The sequence below is a fragment of the Pleurodeles waltl genome, chromosome 8, assembly GCF_031143425.1.
Source record: "Pleurodeles waltl isolate 20211129_DDA chromosome 8, aPleWal1.hap1.20221129, whole genome shotgun sequence".
NCBI lineage: Eukaryota > Metazoa > Chordata > Amphibia > Caudata > Salamandridae > Pleurodeles > Pleurodeles waltl.
Window position 1 is genome coordinate 470,331,600 of NC_090447.1, and position 25,837 is coordinate 470,357,436.

Genomic DNA, 25,837 nt, shown 5'->3' on the forward strand with positions numbered 1-25,837 from the left:
TTGTTAAATGCTAGACCATTGGATTTGAAAGGCATTATCACCTGGTATTTCATCCTTGTTCTCTCATACTTGCACTTAGTCTTTCCATCAATATTCCTACTTAGAAAAGCTACCAAGGGCACCAAGTGTTATCTCGTGTTACAATTGGGGAACAATTTTAATGGTACCTCAAGGAACTCCCAAAAGGCTGTAAGGGTATCCAACATATAACAATGAAAATAATAGATGCATTACGACATGTCTATGAGAAAACTCACATGTTTAAAACATTATTTGAATATTTTCATGCAGTAGAAGGAATATTTGGAGTTTAATCTAGTCACCTATACATCACTTGTCATAATATGTTGCAAAATATTAAAATCCTCATATATGTCAGCCTTGTATGTTTAGTTTGCCATTATTTGTGTTAAGAAAATTGTGGCTCAGGACAAAGGTGCCAGACAGCCATTATTGCTGATTTAAGTACATTGCACGTTTTTGAGAATATGCATTTTGATTTTGATATGAGTGTGAAAAGAAAAAGAAATGTGAAACTAAGAATTATGATAAAAAGAAAAGATTACAATTCATTTATATAGCATGTTTCTATTAGTAATGCTGCTTTCTCTTTTTCTTTCAGGTGTCTTTCTTCTATTTTCCATCATTAACTATTTCCGAACATTCCCCTTCACGTTAAAGGACCAATTTATAATTGCTTATAGTGGTTTAAGAGGAGCCAGCAGTTTTTCTCTTGTATTTTTACTACCTACATCTCTTTTTCCCAGGAAGAACATGTTCATCACGTCCACTATTGTAATCATATATTTCACAGTGTTCATTCAGGTGAGCGATTGCTGTTGTCTACAGTATTCATACTATTTTCATTCAGTTTTCGATCAAGTCACCTACTTTTAGTGACTTCGGTGCAGATTTATAGAAAATGGTGCTGCACTGAGTGCAGCACTACTTTCATTGCACTCCTTAACACCCCCCTACCGCCACCATGTGTGCGCCGTATTTAAAATACGGCACACCATGGCGCAGGGTAGGGGGCAATAGTATAATTTCACACAACGCTATTGATGTACTCTGCAGGAGTAGCGCCAACAAAAATTTGCGCTACTCCTGCAGAGTACAGAGGGCCTCTTTTTAAAGAACAGAAGCCCCATTTTAACGCCTGCTCTGTAAATACGGCGCGGAGATTTCGGCCTCTTTGGACCACATTAACATAAACAATAATGATGTTAATGTGGTGCAAGGTAGCGCTAGGGCATTATAAATATGCCCCTTATTGTCTAAAGTGATATCCTTGCCAGATATTATATTCATATAAACAAGCTCTGTTATAAGACTGATACCAGCAGCTATCCATTATGCTTCTTTAGCTAAAAAAAAATTCATTATACTTCTGTAGTTGGAGGAAATCAGAATTTCAGCCTTCGTAAAGTTGGTTAAAGATTTCCAGTTTTGCCTAATTTGAGCTGGGCTTTGTAGAAACTCCACCCCACTCCCATGTGTTTTTTCTACCTTAGCATACCCACTTTGGGGGACTTACCTATGCAGCCTGCAGCTCTACCCTCCTCTTAAAGTTATAGGTACTAAGGAGGGAACCAGCCCAGTGCATGCAAGTGCGCAAGAGGAGTGAGGTTCCGGATTGGTAGTCGTACCATGGTTGGGTTTGCTTTGGGCCACTACCCGCAATGCCCTGTGGAAGTTGGGGACTTGGGTAAGGTTGGCAGGTTAGTTATAATTACCACAGGGAGAACAGAGGCCTCAAGTTGTCCCAATTCTTAGGAATTGGAACTAATTATCTGTGAAAAGAAATTAATTCACAGCTTTTGATGTTAATGGCAGCAATTGATGTAACATCAAAGAAGTTATGAAAACACCAGAAAATAAAGCTAAAATGAATACAGAAATATTGAACCCCACTTTTTAATAAATGTATGCTATACACATGCACTGATGGGCTAATATAGGCAGCAATCCAGATCAAATTGTAATATATTAATCCAAGGTAGTGAAGGAAAACTCTTCACTGTGCATACATACTATTCCTATCATGTAAAGTGGCTACTGGAAGGTGCGCTTTCTCTTGAAAGTATACTCTGCTTTCTTAAACACTCATAATGAGTGAGGTAAGGTATTTCGGAGAGCATAAGTGAGCTGAGAATCTTGACAGAAATTTGTGTTCCCAAAGGCCAGATCAGGATGCAACCCCGACTTGCAGTGCCTTATGATGGTGTAGACTGAATTACAAGCGGGGGCTTGAGGGCCCATTGCACGAAATGGCCTACTGCATGACGACAACAACTTCTTGGTGTACAGAAAGTGTTCAGTGGCCTAGTTTTGGCCTCTGAAGAGCTGCTTGGAAGGCATGCTGTCATGCTCCCTCTACACAATTGGAAATAAGTAGACCTAAAACAACAAGGGCCCATATTTGTGGGCTTCGGATGCAGGGCAGTGCAGCAAGGCACCTTGCTGTGGTGTCCTTCGTCAGAGAGAAAGGGAAGGAATGCACTGTAGTTAAGCAATATGAAGCGTTCCTGTCGTTTCCCACTGTGCTAGTGGTGTTTTGGCAGCCTATCACCATTGCAGGTACCCTTATAGCATGGTGCAAGGATATCTGTGTTGTAGGCAGGATTGTTTTTATGCAGGAAGGGGCACCCTGGCAGCACACATAGAAAGAGGACAAAACAAGGAGAAATATCTTCCTCCTCGTTGTGCCTACCCTGAGGAGGAGTAATATTTTGACTCATCCCAAGATTTACAAGCTCCCGTGAATCTGGGGATACATCAAAATCCATGTGTGTTGTGTGAAAACACACACAATGCCCATGGAATGCCTCCCTTGTGCAGAAAAAATCAACACAGCAATTAGCACTGCCTTGCCTTATTCCATATCAATGAGGCTTTGCATGGCCTTATGGATATGAGTTCAAGGTTTGCCCCGCCATTGGATCACAAAACGTGATGCAACAGCAGCACAAAGGGCCCGAGATTATTTTAAGAAAACAGTTCTTGACTGTATTTCAATCAATGCATATTGACAAGGAACAAATTTAGATAGAACCTTGCTCAAGTTGCCCAAGAAACCAGGACCCATATTTATGGGATTCTGGGGCAGGGCAGAGCAGCAGTTCTCTTTGCTGCTCTGCCCTGCATCAAAAGAAAAAGGGCAGTAATGCGTTGTATGTAAGCAATATGACGCTTCCTGTCCTTTCCCACTGCCCTGGTGCCGTTTTGGCAGTCTAGTGCCATCGTAGGTACCCTTGCACCATGGTGCAAGAGGGCCTGCATTGCATGCAAGATTATTTTTGTGCAGTAGGGGACACCTTCCTGCACAAAAACAATCGTAGGGGGCATTTTCCTCTTCCTAAGAGGAAAAAACAAAGAGAAATACAGATATTCTTCCTTGTTATGCCTCCCCTGAGGAGGTGTAAGGTTTTGATGCAACCCCAGGTTTCCAAGGTCTTGTAAATCTGGAGATGTGTCAATGTCCATGGATGTTGCGTTGAAACAACCACTGTAATGCCCATGGAATGCCACACAGAGGAAGGCAACGCAGAGGTGTGCACTGCCTTGCTTTACTCCAGGTTTATGAAGCCATTCAAAGCCACGTAAAGTGGCTTTGCATGGCCTAATAAATATGATTGAAAGTTTTGCACTGCCATTGCATTACAGAAACTCATGCAATGGTGGTGCAAGGGGCTCGTAAGCATGTCCCCGAGTTTTAGTAACACAGAAGAGATGTCTTAAATGAAGTGAGTTCTGGCAGTGCTAAGTAAAGACAGTTCTCTGTGACAGTTTTCCTTTGACTGATGTTTTGCATTGTTGAAGACGTTGAGCAGAGGTATTTTACAACTTTAGACAGTAGTAAGTTATTTATTATAGGAACTTTAAAAGAATATGTTGCTTTTGAATGGAAATGTAGCAGCATTTGCTGCAATCTCTAAAGTAAAAAACAAAACACAGCATAACGACCTAACACAAAGTGTAAGAACAAAATAAAAAACATAACAGGGCACAAAAGAAGAAAACATTAAACACAAATTACAATGCAACAGCACAGTGTCTTAATTATACTAAAAATACAACACCCAAAAATCAACTCACTATATCACCGTCACAATAAAATATAAAATTATTCAAACTCAATAATATATGCAAAAATTCTTGTCACACTTTACCACCTCCATAAACATGATTTGAAAAAAAGATGGTAGCAGATATTTACACCAACTACTCCCTTACATACAACATTCTACCCAGTACATAAAATTGTACAATTTAAAAAATGTTGTAATCCAATCTCTGAAGCCAATATTTAGGTTGATGTGCAGGTCTGAAATTTGAAAAGATTTTTATTTATTGTATTTATTTATGTATTTATTTATTTATTTCTCTGTTTGTATATAGTGTAAACATTCCCTGAAGGCATAAAATCTCTTCACAGAAGAAGATATAGTGATATATTGGATACTGAAGTGATCAAAAGCAAGAACAATAGTGATACATTGGCAACTAATGCCATCAGAAGCAAAATCACTGGGAAAAGGTACAATTATGGAAGCAGGTTATTTCACAGAGAAGCAGGAAAGGGTAGAGTGTCCTAAATCAGGAGCATAATCCAGGACATCACTTACAGTAGCATGCCAGTCGAGACAAGCATAAGAATAAAGACAGGCAATGTCGGTGAGAGGCGGGAGATGTGAACTTAAGGGGAAAGAAAACAGAAATCAGCAAGGGTTTTCATGATGTTATTAGGAATCAAGAGTGCCTACTCTCAATACTGCTCTCAACCAGGGGTGGATCCTCTGCTATGGTGCATCACCCCTCCTGCCAGCAGCAGGAATTGCAAATCCTTTACCCCTTCCCCGCCAAGGACGTAGTGGGTACATCCGGTGGCACGGCACTGAGGCGCCACAGACGTAACCACTACGTCCTGGTATAGGCCCTCGGGGGAAGTGCTGGCACTCCCCATGAGGGCCTCCCGAAGGGGAATCGCTTCCCCTTCCACCCCGACCCCCCCAGTGAGGTCTGATGACATCAGCACACTCAGCATTTCTCTTCCACTCGGGAGGAGGAGGCCTTTCCTTTCTTGTCCTCGCCAGCATTTCTGAAATGCCCACTAGACACCAGGGATTTTTTTTGATACTGACACATAAGGGGAGTGGCCCCTTGGGCAAAGACCACTATCCAGGGGGCCAAATGATTTTTAGGCCATTTCTGCTCCCCCGGCCTAATATAATTAAACCGATCTGCCCCGGGGGGTGCAGAAACCCCCTTGACACCAGGGCTAATTTTTTTTTTTAAATATTTTATATGTGGGGAGCGACCCGTTAGGCAAAGGTCACTCCCCGGGGAGCATAATATTTTTAGGCACCCCTGGACACCAGGTATACATTTTTGTTTAAGTTTACTTTTTTTTTTTTATATATGAGGAGCGACCCCTTAGGCAAGGGTCGCTCCCCTGTGGGGCAAATTGTATTTAGGCCATTTCTGCCCCCCTTGGGGGAAGATCGGCCTATTTCTGTTAGACCAATCTGCCCGAAGGGGGCAGAAACCACTAGACACCAGGGATTCTTATTTTTCACACATGGGGAGCGACCCCTTAGGCAAGGGTCGTTCCCCTGGGGGCAAATTTACTTTAGGCCATTTCTTCCCCCCTTGGGGGAAGATCTGCCTATTTTTATTAGGGTGATCTGCCCCCATAGGGGTCAGAAACCACTAGGCACCAGGGATTTTTTTTTGCACCACTTTAACGCAAGGGAAGCGACCCCTTAGGCATTGGGGCAAATTACTGTTGGTCATATCTGCCCCCCTTGGGGGCAGATCGGACTATTTTTGGAAGGCCCATCCGCCCCCCAGAGACCAGGGAACTTTTTGTTTTTCAAAATAAGAGGGTGGGGTACAGCCATACCCCCACCCCAAATAAATGGGGCCAAAGTTGTTTTGCCCAGCAGTGAGCGGATGGGGCAATTATCCCTGAACTACACTCTGGGGGGCAGGGAATAAAAGAGAAAAACAGTGGGGTGGTGGCTACCAACCAGTATGGACCTGGTTATGCCCCCACCCCAACTGAAGAGGGTAACAGTTTTTCAGTTCACCCCCGCACACTAAAACATCTTATCACACAGCAAGCAAGAGGACGTTTTTGGGTTTTGGTTTTAAATTTGGGCCATGAGAGCTTGGCTAATTCTCAAAATCGTCCACTTGGAAAGGCGAGGGCTGCACTTTTTGAACTAGAAAAATCCACAAAACCTAGAAACATCTAAAAACTAAACATCTGGGTGATTCTAGGGTGGTGTGCTTCACATGCACCCCGCACCATTTTCTTACCCACAATGCCCTGCAAACCTCCAACTTTGCCGGAAATCACACATTTTTCCTACATTTTTGTGCTGGAACCTTCCGGAATCTTCAGAAATCCACAAAATTCGTATCACCCAGCACTGTTTCATCGATACCGATAAAAATTCTGCCCCACTTGTCAGCCTAAAAATATTATTTTTCAAACTGCACTTTTGGACCCGCTTTGGTTCCCCCTCAATTTCAACATGTTTTTGGCTCTTCCCTGTCACAGGCACTTGGCCCACCTACATAAGTGAGGTATCATTTTTAATGGGAGACTGAGGGGAACGTTGGTTGGTAGGAAAATTTGTCCCAGTGCGGTGATCCCACACAGAAATCCTGAGGATTCTGGGTAATAAAACACTGGGAGATCGATGCAAGTCACACAATCCCTGGACTCCCTTGGGTCTCTAGTTTTTAGAAATGTTTGGGTTTGGTAGGTTTCCCTATATGGTTGCTGAGCCCAGGACCAAAAACGCAGGTGCCCCCGCACCAAAAAACCCAGGTAGTTTTGTATTTGATAATTTTGATGTGTCCAGTTAGTGTTTTGGGGCATTTGCTGTTGCATGCACTTGGCCTACCCACACAAGTGAGGTACCATTTTTATCGGGAGAACTGGGGGAACGCTGGGTGGAAGGAACCTTGTGGCTCCTCTCAGATTCCAGAACTTTCTGTCACCGAAATATGAGGACAAGGTATTTTTTTGGCCAAATGTTGAGGTTTGCAAAGGATTTTGGGTAGCAGAACCTGGTGAAAGCCCCACAAGTCACCCCATTTTGAATTACCCTAGGTGTTTTCTTCTAAAAAATGTATATGTTTTCTAGGGTTCCCTAGGGCACGGCTAAGCTAGAGGCCAAAATCCACAGCTAGGCACTTTCCAATAAACACAGCAGATTTCAATGTAAAAATGTGATGTGACCATGTCGCGTTTCCTGTTGTGGGCATTAGGCCTACCCACACAAGTGAGGTAACATTTTCATTAGGAGTCTTGGGGGACTGCTGGGTGGAAGGAAATTTGTGGCTCCTCTCAGATTCCAGAACTTTCTTCCACCAAAATTTGAGGAAAAAGTAGGTTTTTTTGGCCAGATTTTGAGGTTTCCAAAGGATTCTACGTAACAGAACCTGGTGAGAGCCCTACAAGTCACCTCATCTTGGGTTCCCCTAGTTTATAAAAATGTGCAGGTTTGGTAGGATTGCCTAGGTGCCGGCTGAGCTAGCGGCCAAAATCCACAGATGGCACTTTGCAAAAAACAGCTCTGTTTTCTTTGGGAAAATGTGATGTGTCCAGGTTGTGTTTTGGGGCATTTCCTGTCATGGGCGCTAGGTCTACCCACACAAGTGGGGTACCATTTTTATCAGGAGACCTAGGGAAATGCTGGGTGGAAGGAAATGTGTGGCGCCTCTCAGATTCGAGAACTTTCTGTCACAGAAATGAGAGGAAAAAGTGTTTTTTTGGCCACATTTTGAGGTTTGCAAAGGATTCTGGGTATTAGAACCTGGTGAGAGCCCCACAAGTCACCCCATCTTGGATTTCCATAGGTGTCTAGTTTTCAAAAATGTACAGGTTTGGTAGGTTTCCCCTCGGTGCCAGCTGAGCTGAAGTCCAAAATCCACAGCTAGGCACTTTGCAAAAAACAGCTCTGTTTTCTTTGGGAAAACATGGTGTCCACTTTGTGTTTTGGGGCATTTCCTGTCGTGGGCGCTAGGCCTACCTACACAAGTGAGGTACCATTTTTATCTGGAGACTTTGGGGAACACTGGGTGGAAGAACATTTGTGGCTCCTCTCAGATTCCTGAACTTTCTGTCACCAAAATTTGAGGAAAAAGTGTTTTTTTGGTCAGACTTTGAGGTTTGCAAAGGATTCTGGGTAACAGAGTTTGATTCGAGCCCCACAAGTCATGGCATCTTGAATTCCCCTACGTGTCTAGTTTATAAAAATGCGCAGGTTTGGTAAGTTTCCCTAAGTGCTGGCTGAGCTAGAGGCCAAAATCTACAACTAGGCACTTTGTAAAAAACACATCAGATTTCAATGTAAAAATGTGATGTGTCCATGTTGCGTTTCCTGTCGCGAGCATTAGGCCTACCCAGGCAAGTGAGGTACCATTTTTATCGGGAGACTTGGGGGAACACAGAATAGCAAAACAAGTGTTATTGCCCCTTGTCTTTCTCTACATTTTTCCCATCCAATTGTGAGACAGTCTGAGTAAAAAAGACGACTATTTGAGAAATGCCCTGTAATTCACATGCTAGTATGGGCACTCCGGAATTCAGAGATGTGCAAATAACCACTGCTTCTCAACACCTTATCTTGTGCCCATTTTGGAAATACAAAGGTTTTCTTGATACCTATTTTTTACTCTTTATATTTCAGCAAATTAATTGCTGTATACCCGGTATACTATGAAAACCCATGCAGCTCATTTATTGAATCTAGGTACCTAGGGTTCTTGATGAACCTACAAGTTCTATACATCCTCGCAACCAGAGGAGTCCAGCAGATATAATGGTATATTGCTTTCAAACATCTGACATCGCAGGAAAAAGTTACAGAGTAAAACTTGGAGAAAAATGGCAGTTGTTATCACCACAATATAAATATTTTTTTTATTTTAGCTGTTATTTTCTGTGGGAAACCCTTGTAGGATCTACACAAATTACCCCCTGGTGAATTCAGAATGATGTCTACTTTTCAGAAATGTTTAGCTTTCTGGGATCCAGTATGGGTTTCACACCCATTTCTGTCACTAACTAGAAGGAGGCTGAAAGCGGAAAAAATTGTAAAAATGGGGTATGTACCAGTAAAATGACAAAATTGTGTTGAAAAATTGGGTTTTCGGATTCAAGTCTGTCTGTTCCTGAAAGCAGGGAAGATGGTGATATTAGCACCACAATCCCTTTGTTGATGCCATTTTCAGGGAAAAAACCACAAGCCTTCTTATGCAGACCCTTTTCCTTATTTAAAAAAACAAAACATTTCACTGTATTTTGGCTACTTTATTGGTCTCCTTCAGGGGAAGCCACAAAGTCTGGGTACTTCTTGAATCCCTATGATGTTGGAAAAAAAGGAACCAAATTTGGCGTTGGTAGCTTATGTGGACAAAAAGTTATGAGGGACTAAGCGTGAACTGCCCCAAACAGCCAAAAAAAGGCTTAGCACCTGAGGGGTAAAAGGCCTGGCAGCGCAGTGGTTAAAAATAAAACAATAATAAACTATGTTCATTATCATTTTATTTTTAAAGGGGTGGGGTCATGGAGGTGACAAGCTTGTAGGGGAGTGCCCAAGCACTCCCCTCTGTGTGCATGTATGTTTGGCCGGCCGTCTTGGGCCAGCCAAACACAAATGCGCACAAGGGTTCTCTGCAACCCAGCACTGTTTTGCAGAGCTGGAGAGAGCAAGCCCAGGCTTCCAGTCTGCATTGGATCATCTAGCCAGGGCACTCCAGCCAATCACAACACTGCTCTGAGCAGCATCATGATAGGTGCAGGGCAGGCTGTTAGCCTGAAGTGCGTCGGAGAGCGGTGATGCAACAGCTGCGAGGTTCAGGTAAGTTTTCAAAAAAATGTTTTATGTTGTTTAATTCCCCCCGCCCGACACTTTTCATAGTTGCCAGCTACCACTACTCCCACCTCCATTCTGATGCAGTGATGGCCATGCCTGCAAAAGTCAAAATAGCAAGTACCAAAAACAAAAGAGCCTAACCCAGCTCTTTTCCTATGTTGCGGCCAATATATTAACTTTGTTCTTCACAGACTGGATTCAAATGTTTTCTCATTCGGGAAAAATGTAATTCTTTCTTGTCTCTTCACATCCCTTCTCTGTACAGTGTGGAATGTTCCTACAGGATTAGATCGTTTTACCCTCTCCTCTTCACAACTTTTATTATTTGTCACCTAAGATTCTCACCGTTGCATATTTCTGTATTGAGCTTGCATGATCTTTTTCAAATGCATTACATTGGTACCATGGCTAGCTAAATGCTATATAAAACTATAGTATAATATTCTGTTCCTTAAATAAATATATAATTGAGCCTCCTAAAATGAAACATAATGAAATAAATGAAACTAACATTGCACAATGAAGTTCATACAAGGGTAGAGAGACTGTGAAAGCAAACTTTATAGAAGCTCTCACCAAATAGACACTCTTAAGGTAGCATGTCTTTAATAGGTGTTGCGAGTCAGTCAGCTCAGCATGGGTACATTTTTTAAGACAGTGGACATCTAGCAATGAATTAATTTGTGAAATAAAAAAGTTGTACATAGTGTTTAGGGTACATTTTTGGATACCTTGATTGGTACTAGGCTTTGGAGTATCATTAATTTTGCTAGACACTAAGGGGCATATTTATACTCTGACTGCACTGAATGTGCGTCAAAAAGTTTTACGCACATTCAGCGCAGTCCTTGCCCTATATTTATACAATGACGCCCGACCCCGCGAACGTCAAAATCCCTCCGTCTGCGTAATTTTCTGGATGCAGGAAACTGCCTTGCGTTAATGACATGCAAGGTAGGCGTTCCCACTCAAAAAAAGGCCTGTGCGCCTTATTTATATTCCCACGTCATTTTGACGCACAGGAGGGGGCAGGCCTTAGAAAACTGGTTTTTAACGCCTGGGTTAGGGCAGGTGTTAAGGGACCTGTGGGCCCACTTCCATGGTCTCTCACCATGGAAGCAGTCCAGAGGTGCCCTTCCTTGCCCCCAGGAACACCCCCTGCCACCCTCGCCCACCCCTGGAGGACACCCATGGATGGGGGGGACCCACCCTGGAGGACACCCATGGATGGGGGGGACCCACCCTAGGTAAGTACAGGTAAGTTGGGGTAAGTATAATTTTTTTATTTTTTTTAAAGTGGCATGGGGGGGCTAACTTGGGCCCCCCTACATGCCACTGTGCCCAGTGGCCATGCCCAGGGGACAGCAGTCCCCTGTGCATGGTCATTGGGCAAGGGGGCATGCCTCCTGTCATTTCAATGGGGGTTGTGTGTCAAAAAATGGCGCAAGTCCTGGTTCGAGCCATGATTTTTGACTCAACCTTGACTTGCACCATTATTTGACGCACAACCCCCATTTTTCCCTACGCCGGCGCTGCCTGGTTTGAGTAATTTTTTTTTACTCTGACCAGCCGCAGCGCCGGCTAATGTCAATCCTTAAATAAGGCCTGGAGCGTAGGAATGGCGTTAGCTGGCGGTAAATGTTTTGACGCAAACCAGCGCTGGCGCTGGTTTGCGTTAAAAAGTATAAATATGGGCCTAAAGGCTTTCCATTCTTAGGCCTGAACGGAGGCTGCTTTAACTATCAGGGAAAGCACATTTTATCAATCCTTTGAAAAATATTTTAAAAAGTAGTACAGAGAGTGAATACGCTTTGGGTCTGCCTCCTTCAGCCATTGGCATTTATGTGTTGTTCATGGTTTGGTCTTGTTCAGATGGGCTACTCATTAAGGGCTTTGCATTTTGGGAATTGCTACATTGTCTTATCTGTGTTCCAATTACATTTTGGTGATGGGCCCTTAAACAGTTCTTTTGTTAGAAAACCGATGCAACATGATGTGTTGTTTGTAACAGAGATGTCTGTGTGTGTTCTTTGATGTATCTACATAACAGCTTCCTAATTTCTGATTCATTACTTATTGTTTAGGATATGTGTGCTGTTTGGATGCCTTAACCTGTCATGAAGACATACATTAAACATCTTTCTGTGTTCAGTTATCTTACTTTTCTGTCATTATAGCACGTTTCCTTTTATAACATTATTCTTCATAGATACAGAATAACACTGCTAATGTAGTCTGATCAGCACAGGGGTTGTGCTCCCATCTTCCATGTTGTTTTAGCCCAATATGACACTTCACTACTGGATTCTCTTCCTACGATAGATAGGCACAACAAAACACAAAGTGCCCGAACTATTAACAAACACTTACCCTAACAAGAGCGCAAGCCTATTTGCTTTTCCAATGCTGTTCGATAAAGGAGACACCATATGCCACTCGGTTTGTGGCTAGCACTGAAAGTTTAAAACTAATGAGTTTCAGGATCAGATATCATCCGTACACAGTGTGCACAGCTGGCAGCATCCCTGGGTCAATAATGCTGTATTTAGCTCCCTTATGGGAGAAATCAGATTATATTTGATCTCAGAAAAAACAATAATAAACTAGTGGTGATTGTTAAAATGCTTTCTAGCAGTTGTGAATCTTTGGTAGTCAGAAATAGGCGAATTCTAAAGCCATGGAACTTGGACCCACATGAATAATCTTCAAGGGAATGATCATGGCTCAACAGTCAGGGCAGACAGTGGGAAGCAGCTTTCCCTAAATGTGGAGATTCTGTAACTCCGCCATTTTTGTTTGGTGTAGACAAAAGGGACATTTAGACATTTGATGATCTCTAAGGATACATAGGTTTTGCGTTAAAAAAATGAGGAGTTGTAAAGCATTTTTGTTACATCCCATTTTAGGTCTACTTTACCTGCTATTTAGCTATTTGTATTTTCAAAATATTCCCTGTGTGAATAAGGCCCTTCTAGCTTCAAGTATTTTTTTCTTTATCGTTCTTTGCTTTCTCTCTGACACTGTCTAAAGCTGACCTGTGACTATTCCACTATTCCCAATGAGCCCTAAAGTACCATCAGCGAAAGTTAATCTCTGGGGGCCCTGTTCACAGAAATAATGGAAAAGCATGGGCATAGCTTTATGTATGTGCTTGAACGTACTTGCTCCATGCTAGATTCTTGAACACCTTGACTAACTCATCTTCATTAGACCTTCACTGCATTCAATACGTATTAATGCAATTGGAGCAGAGGATTTTGAGCTGTAGGGATCTCGACAAATCAGTTTTTGCCACTAAAGGCTTCCTCGACTCCGGAGACATCTCTGCACTCGTGATTATCTAGATGCACGGCATTTTTCCATCAGTAGTTGAAATTTGGGAAAAATTAAAATGGAAAAACAACGCTCTCCTTAAAGGGGTGTACAAACCTCTAATTTAACTGAAGAGACAGACATTGAGCAAGTGGCGCCGCAAAGTAATGTGCTACTTTAAACAATGTAGAATAGTGCAATAATTAAGGGGGTCATAATAACATTGTATTTGCTACTTGGGAAACCTCTTTGTTCCAGATTATAGAAACACGAAGTCACATGCCACTATTGGTATTAACAGCATAGTAGGAGGTAACTGAGTATTGAAAAGTGAAATGCTATCGCCGTGGAGTTCTCTAGGAAATAAAAACAAGGATTGGCAACTCAAATACACCTGCTTTTTGCAAGGAGGTGCATTGGCTAATTATTTCTTATATCTTTTTATTGCAAGCATAAGCCACATACATAAAAAAGAAATAGAATATGCTGTCACTTAAACATGCCCACATTATGCCTTCAATAAAAAAGACTACAATTAAAAAACATTTAATGATGGAGCTGTTTTACTATTGAGTTTTTTTAATTTTTTTAAGCGTTTCAGATGTGGTTGTTATTAATATTGTTATTATTATTGTTGTTATTATTATTATTATTATTAGTGGTAGTAGTAGTAGTAATATCAGCAGTAGTTGTAGTAGCAGTAGTAGTAGTAGTGGTAGTAGTATGATGATGTTAGACTCATAGACCTAAAATTCTGCTTCTGTGGAAATGGTAAAATGTGAGAAAAATCTCGGCACCATGGACAGTTCCATTGTCTGCAAAAATACCTCTGGCCAGCAGTAGTGAACAACGGGGCAAAGGTTAGAGCATTTTGTGGTATTGTTCTAGCCTGTCCTTGTTAATTGTCCTCACAAGCTGGAATAGCAGTTACCCCTAGTTGTCAGGAACATGAAGCCTGAGGTAGTTCAGTGGTCCCAGCACGGACAGCAGGGGAGTGTTAGTAGTTTGCGGTCATGGAAGAACAAAAACATTGTAGTTTGATGCTTTGAATTATTATTATACTAGTGTTAAAATTAATGAGACTCCTTTCTCTTCACAGCTGCGAAAAATTGAGTCTCAGAGACACAGGTTTGAACATATGAACTGTAGGTTGGCATATGTATCCACAAGCAGGCACACGAAACCAAAATATGTTGGCATATCTTTCTTAATCTTTACAAATCTGTACGCAGCGTTTTAATGCTATAAATTAACTTCATAAATTAAACACATGTTTACACTTTCTAAAATGTAAGCCCCACTCCTACCAGTTTCAAACTCCTAGAAATCTTCGTCTCTTCGTCAGACATAAACAATTGGGTCCAGTTTTGCAAAACAGACTACATGGCTGGCATGTCGCTCAGTTTATGACTACACAAATTCCAGGCATTTAGGTCTACTTAGAGAGAATGTTTTGAAACGCCAACCATCTATACAGAGAGAGGGCGAAAAGCAAAGGATCAGTCGACCTCAGACATTGGCTGTCACTAGTGCCAGTTAGCAGTCATTGGTTGATTCTAGTGCTTAAAGGTGTGTAGAGTTTCACAAGTGCGCTGGCTTATGGTTGTTTCAGTGCTGCAGTGGAAAAACAGCTTGAAGGATTCTTGTTTAGGTCTTGAATTAATGGCTAACCGTGGTGTTGTAAATCATTACATTGTGTGTCACTGTTGCTACCTTTGTATGCGTTTCTTACCACTGTAGAATCCAGTAGAATTTAGCATTTTTTATGTAATGACATTTTGTGAGGGAGGTCTGGGACAGTTGGAGAGAGAAGCTCCCGTGAGCACCTGTGTCCTTGTGCCTTCTGAGGTATGGTGCCAAGATTTTATTGAGAGTAAAGATTTTATGATTCTCAATGCATGGGTCAAGAGGACCTGCTGGTTCAAAAAGAAGGGAGTATATGGGTGGAAATGAAAATAAAGTGTTACCTAATACATTTATATAAATTCATTGGATTCAATTACACAAATAATTCTCATATGTTATGGGTTTTTATTTTATGACCAAATCTCCCAGGAGTTTCTGTCAATCTCTTATATCCAGTATCTGACAGAGAACTAACCTTGTTACAGTTTGAGGAATTGTCACAATTTATCGCACTGCCATAACCTAACATGACCTAACATTGATGAATTGTCATTTCCACTCCTTCTATCCGTTCCCTTCCCACTTCCACAAATATGTGTTTCACCATTCATACCTGCATTCGTTTCAAGTCGTTGGGACATTAATTATCATAGCACTCCTACAGATAGAGATGCGTTCCATATTCCAAACCCTTCCATGACTCAGAAGTGCAGAATTACAAATTATTTTTCTACTTATAAAGATTGTGAATGCTTGTCATTACCTTTCCTTGACAAGAAAGGCAACTTGACGTTAACAATATCCCCAACAGCAAGTTTGACTTCCTTAAAACAATGCTTCTTATAATATGTTTTGTAAGTTTTCTGAGCATGTACTAATTTCTCTTTAATGACAGATAGTAACCAATCTATTTTGGATTCTGACATCCACCTCAAGACACCCCACCACATCAACTCAAATGGGTTATGACCAGTAGAGAAACATGGAGCGATCCTAAATGCCCACACAATACGAAACAGTTCCATTCTCCAAATCGTATTCCCATGATTGGAAAACTCAATAGTATCAATATTTTGTGTAAAAACTAAACAATTGCTTTGGATTCAGCTCACGCTACCATGTCAATCTCTGGCAAGTTGGAGGAAATCCATAACGGTATATTTTGACTCACCCTTTTCCATGACAGGTCCCATTATATGCATGCCAACCCTTTCCCAGGGCATGCTGGGACTGTCAATAGGACATATGGGTGGGTTATAAATGATTCTGGATTTATCCCATTCATTGCCAACCAAAAAATCTCTGACCTTCCTCTCAATCGCCACATACAACCCAGTCACCAGTATAAATTGTTCATCCTACTCATAGATTTTGGAATGCTAAGATGGCTCTAATGACAAATGTTTGGGAATTTACCACACACAGACATTCAGGAAGAATCATGTTTCCATTTCTCATAACCTCACCCTCAACAATTAAAAGTTTATGGGGGTTATTACAACCTTGGAGGAGGTGTTAATCCATCCCAAATGTGACAGATATACCACCAGCAGTATTACGAGTTCCATAGGATATAATGGACTCGTAATACAGCTGGTGGTATATCCGTCACTTTACCGCCACTTTTGGGACGGATTGACACTTCCTCCAAAGTTGCAATAACCCCCTATATCTCAGTTCTCAAACTACTTGCATTGGCTTGTTCAACATTTTCTTTTCATACCATCCCTCTACCATCATCTTTTGAATTTCTTGCTAAACAATATCTTTAAGTTGGGCATTTATCCCCTCCTCAGGTGAAATACGAGACACTTCTCCAATCACTTCTGTAATGCAACTGTCTTCCAACTCTTCTGAAGAACCCATTTTGACAGGTATAGGCAATTTATTCAGAAAGTCCGCAATTCTATTGTCATGTAGGTTCTCATTCCTAATAAGAGTACTGGATTCGGGTGGTAGAATAACTTGTACTGCGGGGACTGTGTCCGATCCCACACCCATGACACCTGTCACTCAGATCTTATCTGTTTCTGTCAGTCACATTAGTCTCACGTATGCAAAGACAATTAGAGGCAGAGTGTGGTTCCATAAGGTTTTATTGAAGTAACTGCATCTTAGATAATAAAGCATGAATTGCAATCACTAGGACAATGAAGCACAATAAGATTAAAATTGTGACAAGGAGAGTAAAACGGAAGAATAGCTCTACCATAATGTCACTAGAGTTTGTAAAGATGGTTCCTACCTAGGCTATTTTAGAGCACAACATGTTAAGCTCTAACTCTGCCTTTCAGCCTCCCCCAGGGAAGACATCATCCCCCATACCTGAGCAAGAGGCCTGTAGTCTACATAAGCAGCTGTAGTGAAGCAATCAGCATACAGTCGTGGTCATCTGGCTGGAATCTCCTTCTAACGTACATGGGTCAAAGTAGTGTTTCTATAATAAAACATCTGATGTTCCAAGAAAGGATCCCCATGTAAAAGTGTATATGTTTCTGTGAACATTGGAGACAAAGCGTACTACTTTTGCCGTCAACCTATCTTACTGCAGCCTTGAGAAAAACACAGAGTGAAAGAAATGTCTTGTTTAAGAACATAGTGCTGACCTAGGTGAAGAACAGCTAGATAGAGAAAATAAAATAAGACCGCAAATGTGACTAATGTTAAAATAATAAAACAAGGCTAAAATAAAACATATCTAGGTTAAAATGCACAGTGGCAGGCCTAGTTTGCTACAATAAATTGTATAAAGCTAGAGCTAAAATGATTACATAACAGTACTATTCACACCAGACATACATATATTGTACCTTGTAGTTATAATCAATCAATTTAATAGAACTATAAGGAAATCTTTGAGAAGTTTTATGCTAACCCTCAGTTGTAAGTACCTTGGCTAGGGGTCTGTGATCGGATCACACAATTATATTTAAAACCCAAACGAATTGCCTAAAAGGATCAAAACCTCAAGCAGGGCAAGAGCTTCTTGCTTTATCACAGAGTACCTCTCCTTCATAGAAGTGAGTGAACCTGAAGCAAAAGCAATCAACTTTTCTTTCCATTTTAATTAATTCTGGGTGGGGACAGCACCCAAACCTTTTCCTCTATACTATACATTTTAAGACAGAACCAAAACCTTGCAAAGGTTGTGCCATGCATCTATTTTCTCTGATATGATATTCTTAACTTAACATTCTTTAGACCAAGTAAATTGACTCTTAACCCTAAGTAACTGTCAAATGGGATACGTTTTATTTGAAAAAATTACTAACACATTTTGAGTAAAATTCTGGTAAGTCAAGGAATGCCCTTACACCCTCCTTACAATTAGGTAAATGTTTTGTGGCCTCTACCAAATCCTCCTTGAACTTAATACCCACTCCACTCACTTCATGGCCTAATTACGCTACCTTGCCTTGTGCAAACCTACACTTGGAACATTCTGCTGTAAGACCCTTTCTTTGTAAAACTTTCAACACCTGTAACTGCCTGATTTCATGATCTTACCCCATTGTCTCATGATTAAAATGTATCTTGGTAAAATATGACATGCTTCTTACCTTTAGATAATTTTAACATCAACCTTTGGAACACAACAGCTGCTGATGCTAGCCCAAATGGAGCTCTCACAAATTAGAAATACCCAAATGGTGTAACGAATGCAGTTAAACCTCTGATATTAAGATATAAAGGAACTTGGTGATACACAGAACTCAGATCTATTGATGAAAACCAGTGAACATCTTTTGTCAGTGCTAAGATCTTGCCATTCCTTGGTAAAGGAATTGAATCCCTTACAATGTTTTTAGTCAAGACTCCTAGGTTGACACATATCCTAATTTTTCCTGAGGACTCAATTTATTTCAAAATTGTTATTCAGCACTAACATAACATAAAAGAACAAATAATAAAAATACAGTACATCACAATGTTAAAAGCAGATGGTAATCGTAATGTTTTGGGCCTTGTGTACACAGGGTATAGCATTTGCTTTCAGCAGTATTTCATGTTGGTAACCTTTTAATTTACCTATTTCAGCAGTATATGAATTAATAAACCCAGGTTCCATATCCCCATCAGAAAGAACCTCTAAGACTGGTTCTGGGCTGTTGGAATCAAGTATCATGCGAAGATCTCCTTGATCTCTCCATCCCAAAACAAAAGTATGCTTCTTTGAAACATAAAGTTTACAAATAGCCTCCCTAATCTTAAACTTAAATAAAAAATACCTAAACCCTATTAAATTAATGTGTTCACCAGTGAAACTTTTTGGTGAGATATCTTAGCAGAACTTAGAATTTATGATGTAATGAAAAGTTATGAGGGATGTCTGAGACAGTTGGAGAAAGAAGCATCCAGGAACAGTTGTGTCCTTGTGCGCTCCGTGGTATAGTGTCAGGATTTTATTGAGAATAAAGACTTAACAATTCTCAATGCGTGGATTTATTTTTACACTAACAACTGATTGAGTATGTCATTCTGCTTGGATGGCTGCATGCAAGCAGGTGATACACACACATACTCACTCACACACACATGCACACATCCACACATACTATGGCCCTCATTCCAACCCTGGCGGTCATGGACCGCCAGGGTGGAGGGATACGGAAGCACCGCCAACAGGCTGGCGGTGCTTCAGTGCCCATTCTGACCGCGGTGGTAAAGCCGCGGTCAGAAAAGGGGATCCGGCGGTTTACCGCCGGATTACCCCTGGCTGGGCTGAATCTCCATGGTGGCGCTGCTTGCAGCGCCGCCATGGAGATTCCGACCCCCTTCCCGCCATCCTGTTTCTGGCGGTTTTTACTGCCAGGAACAGGATGGCGGGAACGGGTGTCGTGGGGCCCCTGGGGTCCCCTGCAGTGCCCATGCCACTGGCATGGGCAGTGCAGGGGCCCCCTAACAGGGCCCCAGCATGATTTTCACTGTCTGCTAAGCAGACAGTGAAAATCGCGACGGGTGCAACTGCACCCATCGCACCCCTGCAACACCGCCGGCTCCATTCGGAGCCGGCTTCATTGTTGCAGGGCCTTTCCCGCTGGGCCGGCGGGCGCTCCTTTGGCGGGCGCCCGCCGGCCCAGCAGGAAAGCCAGAATGGCCTCCGCAGTCTTTTGACTGCGGAGCGGCCAAATGTCGGTGACCGCATGGCGGGCCTATATCTCTCTCACACAGACACACACACTCAGTTCAAATGTGTCATGTGTATGCATCGATGAGATGCCTTTAATCCTTCATTCCACATTTTTTATAGTTCGCATCCATTGCCTAAGATTATATGGAAATCGGGGGTGCTAGTGAGTGCACTGCAAGATGGCCGCATTCTAGTACAGTTATGCAGATCCTAAATTCGCCCATCATCTTGCAAAGCAGCAACCATCTGCTCTGCAAACAGTTGGCCTGGTGTGCGGAGGGCTCCTGCCGCTTCGCTCCCCCCACAGAAAAGATGACCAGAGGAGCAGAATACCGAAGACACTCCTGCGCAAATATATGCAGGACTTCTGGGCAGGGCCTAAGATGGCAGGCACGCAAACCATTTGGATTGCGGCCGAGAACCTGACAGGGCCTTGCCTGTTGCTGCAGTAGATGTGGACCACAAGATGGTGATTTGCCATCCTCAGTGCTATTGCTGAGGAGCACCGGACCAAGGTGAGAGTGAGGGCCACAACAGTGGCTGCTTCAAGACTGTCCCAAGGCACATGGTGCCGAGCGCTGCCACAAGCTACGACATCTACAAACCAGTGCTGAAGAGGCAAGTGCATGCATAGGCCCTGAGGTGATCGAGAAGAGTGCAGTCTGAGCAGCGGCTGCACGTGGTGAGAGTCAGCGATCTGCAGAGATTGGCAGAGTCTGCGGCCTACATTGGGGTGTGCTGTGCCTGGCAACAGATCCAGCTTCTTGCTGGCACCACCAACTACCTGACTTGTGCATGTTGCCTGGCCCACCATGCCCTGATTCCATGCTGGGGCTTCCACACCACTTGCTGTTGTGAGGGGAGGTACGTGTTGCCTCCCCCAAGAGATTATCCTCACTTACTAGCTAGCAGATTGAAGCCCTGAGGGGGGCTGGAGACATGGCTGCCTGTGGAGGTGCTGAAGTATCCATAACAGGACAGACTAATCATGCCAACTGTTGTGCCGGCTGACTTAGCCATCCATTGCATGTAACGTGCTGGAGGATATTGCTCTGTCCCCATATTTGATGACTGATCCATAGCCCTTTATTAGCCTGGGCACTGGAAAGTAATGGGGCTAATGAAGGTCGTGCTGAGGAACTGCTTTGATGGCACGTGCACTACAGTGTCAACAACCTGGGTGGCCTACGTCATGGCCCTGAGGTGATGAGGACCATCTGGCGCAGAAGAGCCCACTTGTCATTGCATAGCCGGCGATATGTAGACTCCCAGCCACTCCGTTCACCAGGAGGTTGTTGCCACCTCTAGCTGTCCCCCACATGTGAGCACCCCTATTCTTATTTCTCTATTGTGTGATGCTGTTTGTTATGCACTGCACTGTTGTTTCTGTTGACGCATGTCAACTGTTGATGTTTGGATATGTAGATGTCTTTGGCATGTTTGGGATGTTGAAGTGGGCGGGAGTGTAGTTTTCTGTCTGCTGTTATTATATCACCACTGTACTGCCATTTTCAGTTCATGCACTGCTTGTCGTGGGGGAATCAGGAGTAGTAGATTGTTGGACATGACCTGCCTCATCTAATAAAGCTTCCTGTAAATGGCACATTACACTATTGATATGGAAGGTACGAAGGCTAATTAATCCTCTGCTAACAAGGCAGGCACGCACATACTTAGACAGACATCATGTTCATCCTGCCCTGCTGCAGGAGACACACCTCACCAGGCACACAGAGGGGGATTGGAGCACTCTGGGTGAGCACCTGGATCACTTCTTCCTCTTCTTCATACTCTAGAGGCGTGATATTATTAGTTCGAAAAGGAGTGCCATTTACTTTGCCTCAAGAGACTGTCAGGGGAAGCACTCTGCATGTGTGACATGAGCAGGGATTCTAGACAATGGGGCAGTGGATTTGTGGTGACTGAGACACCCAACTGGCCGGGAGGGTAAGTTTACCTCCTTGGTCCATGGTACATGGGCTAGACTGGACTATTGATTGGGAACCCAGGAGGTTAGTAATGGTGTTGTTGAGATACATCATATGCAGCATATATTGTCGGTACACAGTGTCATGATGCCCTACATATTCTTACCACATTTACCACCTTCACAGATTATTATGCTCAGTTATACAACACACCCACCTTGGTCTCTGAGGTAGAGATAGCAGATTACCTAGAAGATAGTGCTTTAGCTTGGCTATCAACAAGAGTTTCTAGTGTGCCCTATCACCATAGACAAGGTTAAGGAGGCCAAACATCCCCTACCTAATGGCAAGGCTCCTGGGGTGGATGGTATCACAGGTGATTCTAAAGAATGTGTCGAGCTCCTAGCACCACACCTGCACGCTATGTATGAGGAAGCATACACAAGTCGGACGTTACCCCCATCTCTCAGTGAGGCTCTCATCATTACCCTGCTCAAGCCTGAAAAACCGCCCAACAAATGCAGGTCCCTTAGACCACTATCTTTAATACATTCTGATGCTAAAATATTGGCTAAAATATTAGCCACTAGACTACAGCTACAGTCCTTATTAACATGGTATTGCCAAATCAATCTGGATTCATACCTACTCGGTCAATGACACACAATTTATGCACCTTGTTTACCACTTGCACTAGTTGGACCCCTCCATGGAGGCTTCAGCAGTCCTCTTGTATGCTACTGAAGCCTTGGACTCTATAGAGTGGATATACACATTCACCGTGCTGCACCCTATAGGGATTCCCCAGCACTTTCTTCAGTGGGTGCGCCTGCTTTACGCGGGTCTAGTGGCACAAGTGTGGATTAATGACTACACATCTGGACCAGAGCACTTCTTTATGGGTACATAGCCGGATTGCCCACCGTCCTCTATATTATGTGCATTAGCACTGGAGCCTCAGGTGTGCATCATAGTGGCAGAGACATTCTGCGGCTGCATTGCATTTGACAGTGCCCCCTTTCCATATCATTGTATGCTGACGATATGGTGCTTCATGTCCTTGACCCACGCATCCACCTGGCACTAGTCATAAGGGAGTATATCCGCTATGAATGCTACTCTGGCTTAAGTATCAGTTGGTTGAAATCCATAGTTTTTGCCTTGACTCTGACCACACTGCCATACAGGTTGGAAGTTCCACTAGGGTGGAGCACTGACTCTGTTATATATCTTTGGATATGGATGCATAGAAATCCAGACTTAGTGATCTGTAACAATTACATGGTAACAATCTCAAAGCTTGAGGAACAACTTGCCAGATGGGCGCACCTGCAACGTTCGCTGGCTGATAGAGTGGGATTACTGAAAATGATAATATTGCCCAAGTTTCTTTATCTTTTCACCAACATTCCTATGACACTGACACAGCAATTTTAAAATCCCTCATATCACATCTGATAACTTTAGTATGTGTGGGCAGCCAACAACAGATTAGCTGGGAAACGCTCACATTTCCCTACGACCAGAGCGGTTTTGAAGCATTGGATCTGCACTTGTGTTATCTACGTGCACAGGCCCACTTTGCGTGCTATTGGTTCCACCTGCCCCCCGCAAGTACATACGACATTTAGCAATAGAGAACAATGGCGCACATCCCATCATGCTTGCTGCAATTCTCCCCCCAAAACTGGCAGAGTGCCTGCGTGTGGAGATCAATACTATCAATTGCACAGCAGGGGCCTGGAGATCACTAGGCACCTGAGCTAATAAGCTCTCTCTTTATGCCCTGGCACTCCCACTTCCCTATCACCCCAATCTATCCACCACTCATGAGCTAGGAGTCCTCACACTACTGAAGGCACACAGGCTACACACAATGGGAGATGCATAGCCTGGAGGGACATTCGTTGATTTAACAGATTTATTTCAGGCGCAGGCCAGAGACCTCCCGTCTGACCTTTACTTACCATAGGCTGAAGGATGCTGTGGGGACCCTGTACCCCCTATTCCTTGCTGAACCTCGGACTCTCAATGCACTCCAAACACTGATCACTAGCTCCACATGACAAAAGCTAGTCATGCTCCTCTATAGCACCTCCTAGTGGGATGGACAGATCCTGGTACACAGCACCATGGAAAAGTGAAATGCAGCCCTTGACACACCCATAAGTCTATATGAGTGGCAGTTCTGCTGTATGCTAACAGGCATGCTTACCTCCAAATGCAATCTGAGAATTATTTATTTCAAATTCCTACAACAAATGTATTACACTCCTATGCAGCTGTTTAAATATGGACTGCGGGAGGATGCAAGCTGTGTGCATTGTGGGGCTGGGGAGGTGGGTTTTTTACATCTGGCCTGGTGGCATGAGTAGATCAGGAGGGTCTGAAAGCAGGTGACTGCCACCATCTCTGAAATGGTTCTGGAGCCATGGAGTTGAATGGTACTGGAGTTGAATTTGCGCCTTGGCTGTGCTTGCTTGGAATAGTCAAGTCACTCCAGCACAAGAATCAGAAGCTGGTGGTGATGGCACTTTTATTGACAAAACGTAGGCTAGTGATAAATTGGGGTAAGAAATCTGTGCCCACTGTTAAACACTAGCTCAGAGAAATGGCATTCTGTCAAGAGCAACCTCGAGGCCTAAGGATATTTGGGGCCCATTTACATCATACTTACCATCTAGGTTTTAGGAATCTGAGGACTGAGTGATGGGTTAATGCCTCTTATTTGTGCTGATCAACTGTATTCTAACTCAATTGCCTATCTGGTGCCCGCCGACATGCAAAGTTGATGAGAAGTGATTTGATTTATTATGACATTGCTTCTGTATTTGTGGTGTATGTTGGTAAAACGCATTAAAAAATACGATTATATAGAAAGACTATAAGAACCTTCCACAACAATATGTTTACACATCATAAGGATTGGGCCTATAAGCTACACCCGTTCCTCTTTGTTAAACCAAAGAGTTTGTTTGGAAGTAGGCAGTGGTTCACCAGAGCCCTGGAAACCTTCAAACAAACACAAAAAGTTAAATTTTCTTTTTAAATTCAGCCCAGTTTCTTTTAAGGAAATCAGGCTGGCTTCATTTTTTTAAAAAGTTGACTTTATTGAAATGCAGTCTCAGACGTGTAGGTCTACTGACCCAATGAGGCCACCAATCTCTTGATGGCATCCAGTCATGGTGGGTTGAAATGTGCAACCTTCTCATTAATATTGATGAGGTAGAGCAGATTCAGACCCTCTAACATTAAAATATTTAGGAACTTAGCACATAGGACGATTCTTAAAAATCTTTGCTGGTTGCAAAAATACATATTGCAAGTTGTGACCAGTATTCAGCAACCTTAAAATAATACATCTAGCCCATGGTTATCCAGCTTGGGGCAATTTATATCTATCTAATGCAGTTAGTCAAGAAACGATGAAAGCAGTTTCTGAGACAGATAATTGATTCAATTTTGAATGGTATTTTATATAAACCTGCTGTCTGGAATTCATGTCTTGATGTAGCATGTGTTGATGTTAGACACCTAAATGCATGGAAAACATGCTTGTGGGCTACGAATGATTTATGGGAATAATTTTGTGTCTGTACTTTTGATTGACAAAGAGAAGCAAGCCCTTTTTTATATTTAGAAATTACTATTTTAGCTGAACCACAGCTTGATTGTTGAGGTCAGAACCAAATGTTCATGCTAGATAAAAAAAAAGTTAGCATCATGTTGTAATTCATTAAAGTGTCTGAGTGTCCTTGTCTTAGTCCATAAACTTTTCAAGGCAAGCAGCATGGGTCATTTACATTAAAATATGTTTCTAACTGATAATACTACTACAGAAAGATGAGCCTTTGAGTATACAAATGCTAAGGATTATATGTACTGCAAGTCATTTGGCGAAATCAAGTTGCTTTCAATATCTTCACTGGAGGGAGGCTACCTAG

General features: G+C 42.7%; 1 protein-coding gene across 1 annotated transcript in view; it reads left to right on the forward strand.

Moving 5' to 3' along the window:
• The window catches only part of SLC9A4 (solute carrier family 9 member A4), a 483,018-nt gene that overhangs the window by 283,325 nt on the left and 173,856 nt on the right, over positions 1-25,837 (forward strand). The window contains exon 5 of the mRNA XM_069204437.1: positions 623-825. Coding sequence (XP_069060538.1) covers positions 623-825 — 203 coding nt within the window. The remainder of the gene's footprint in view (positions 1-622; positions 826-25,837) is intronic.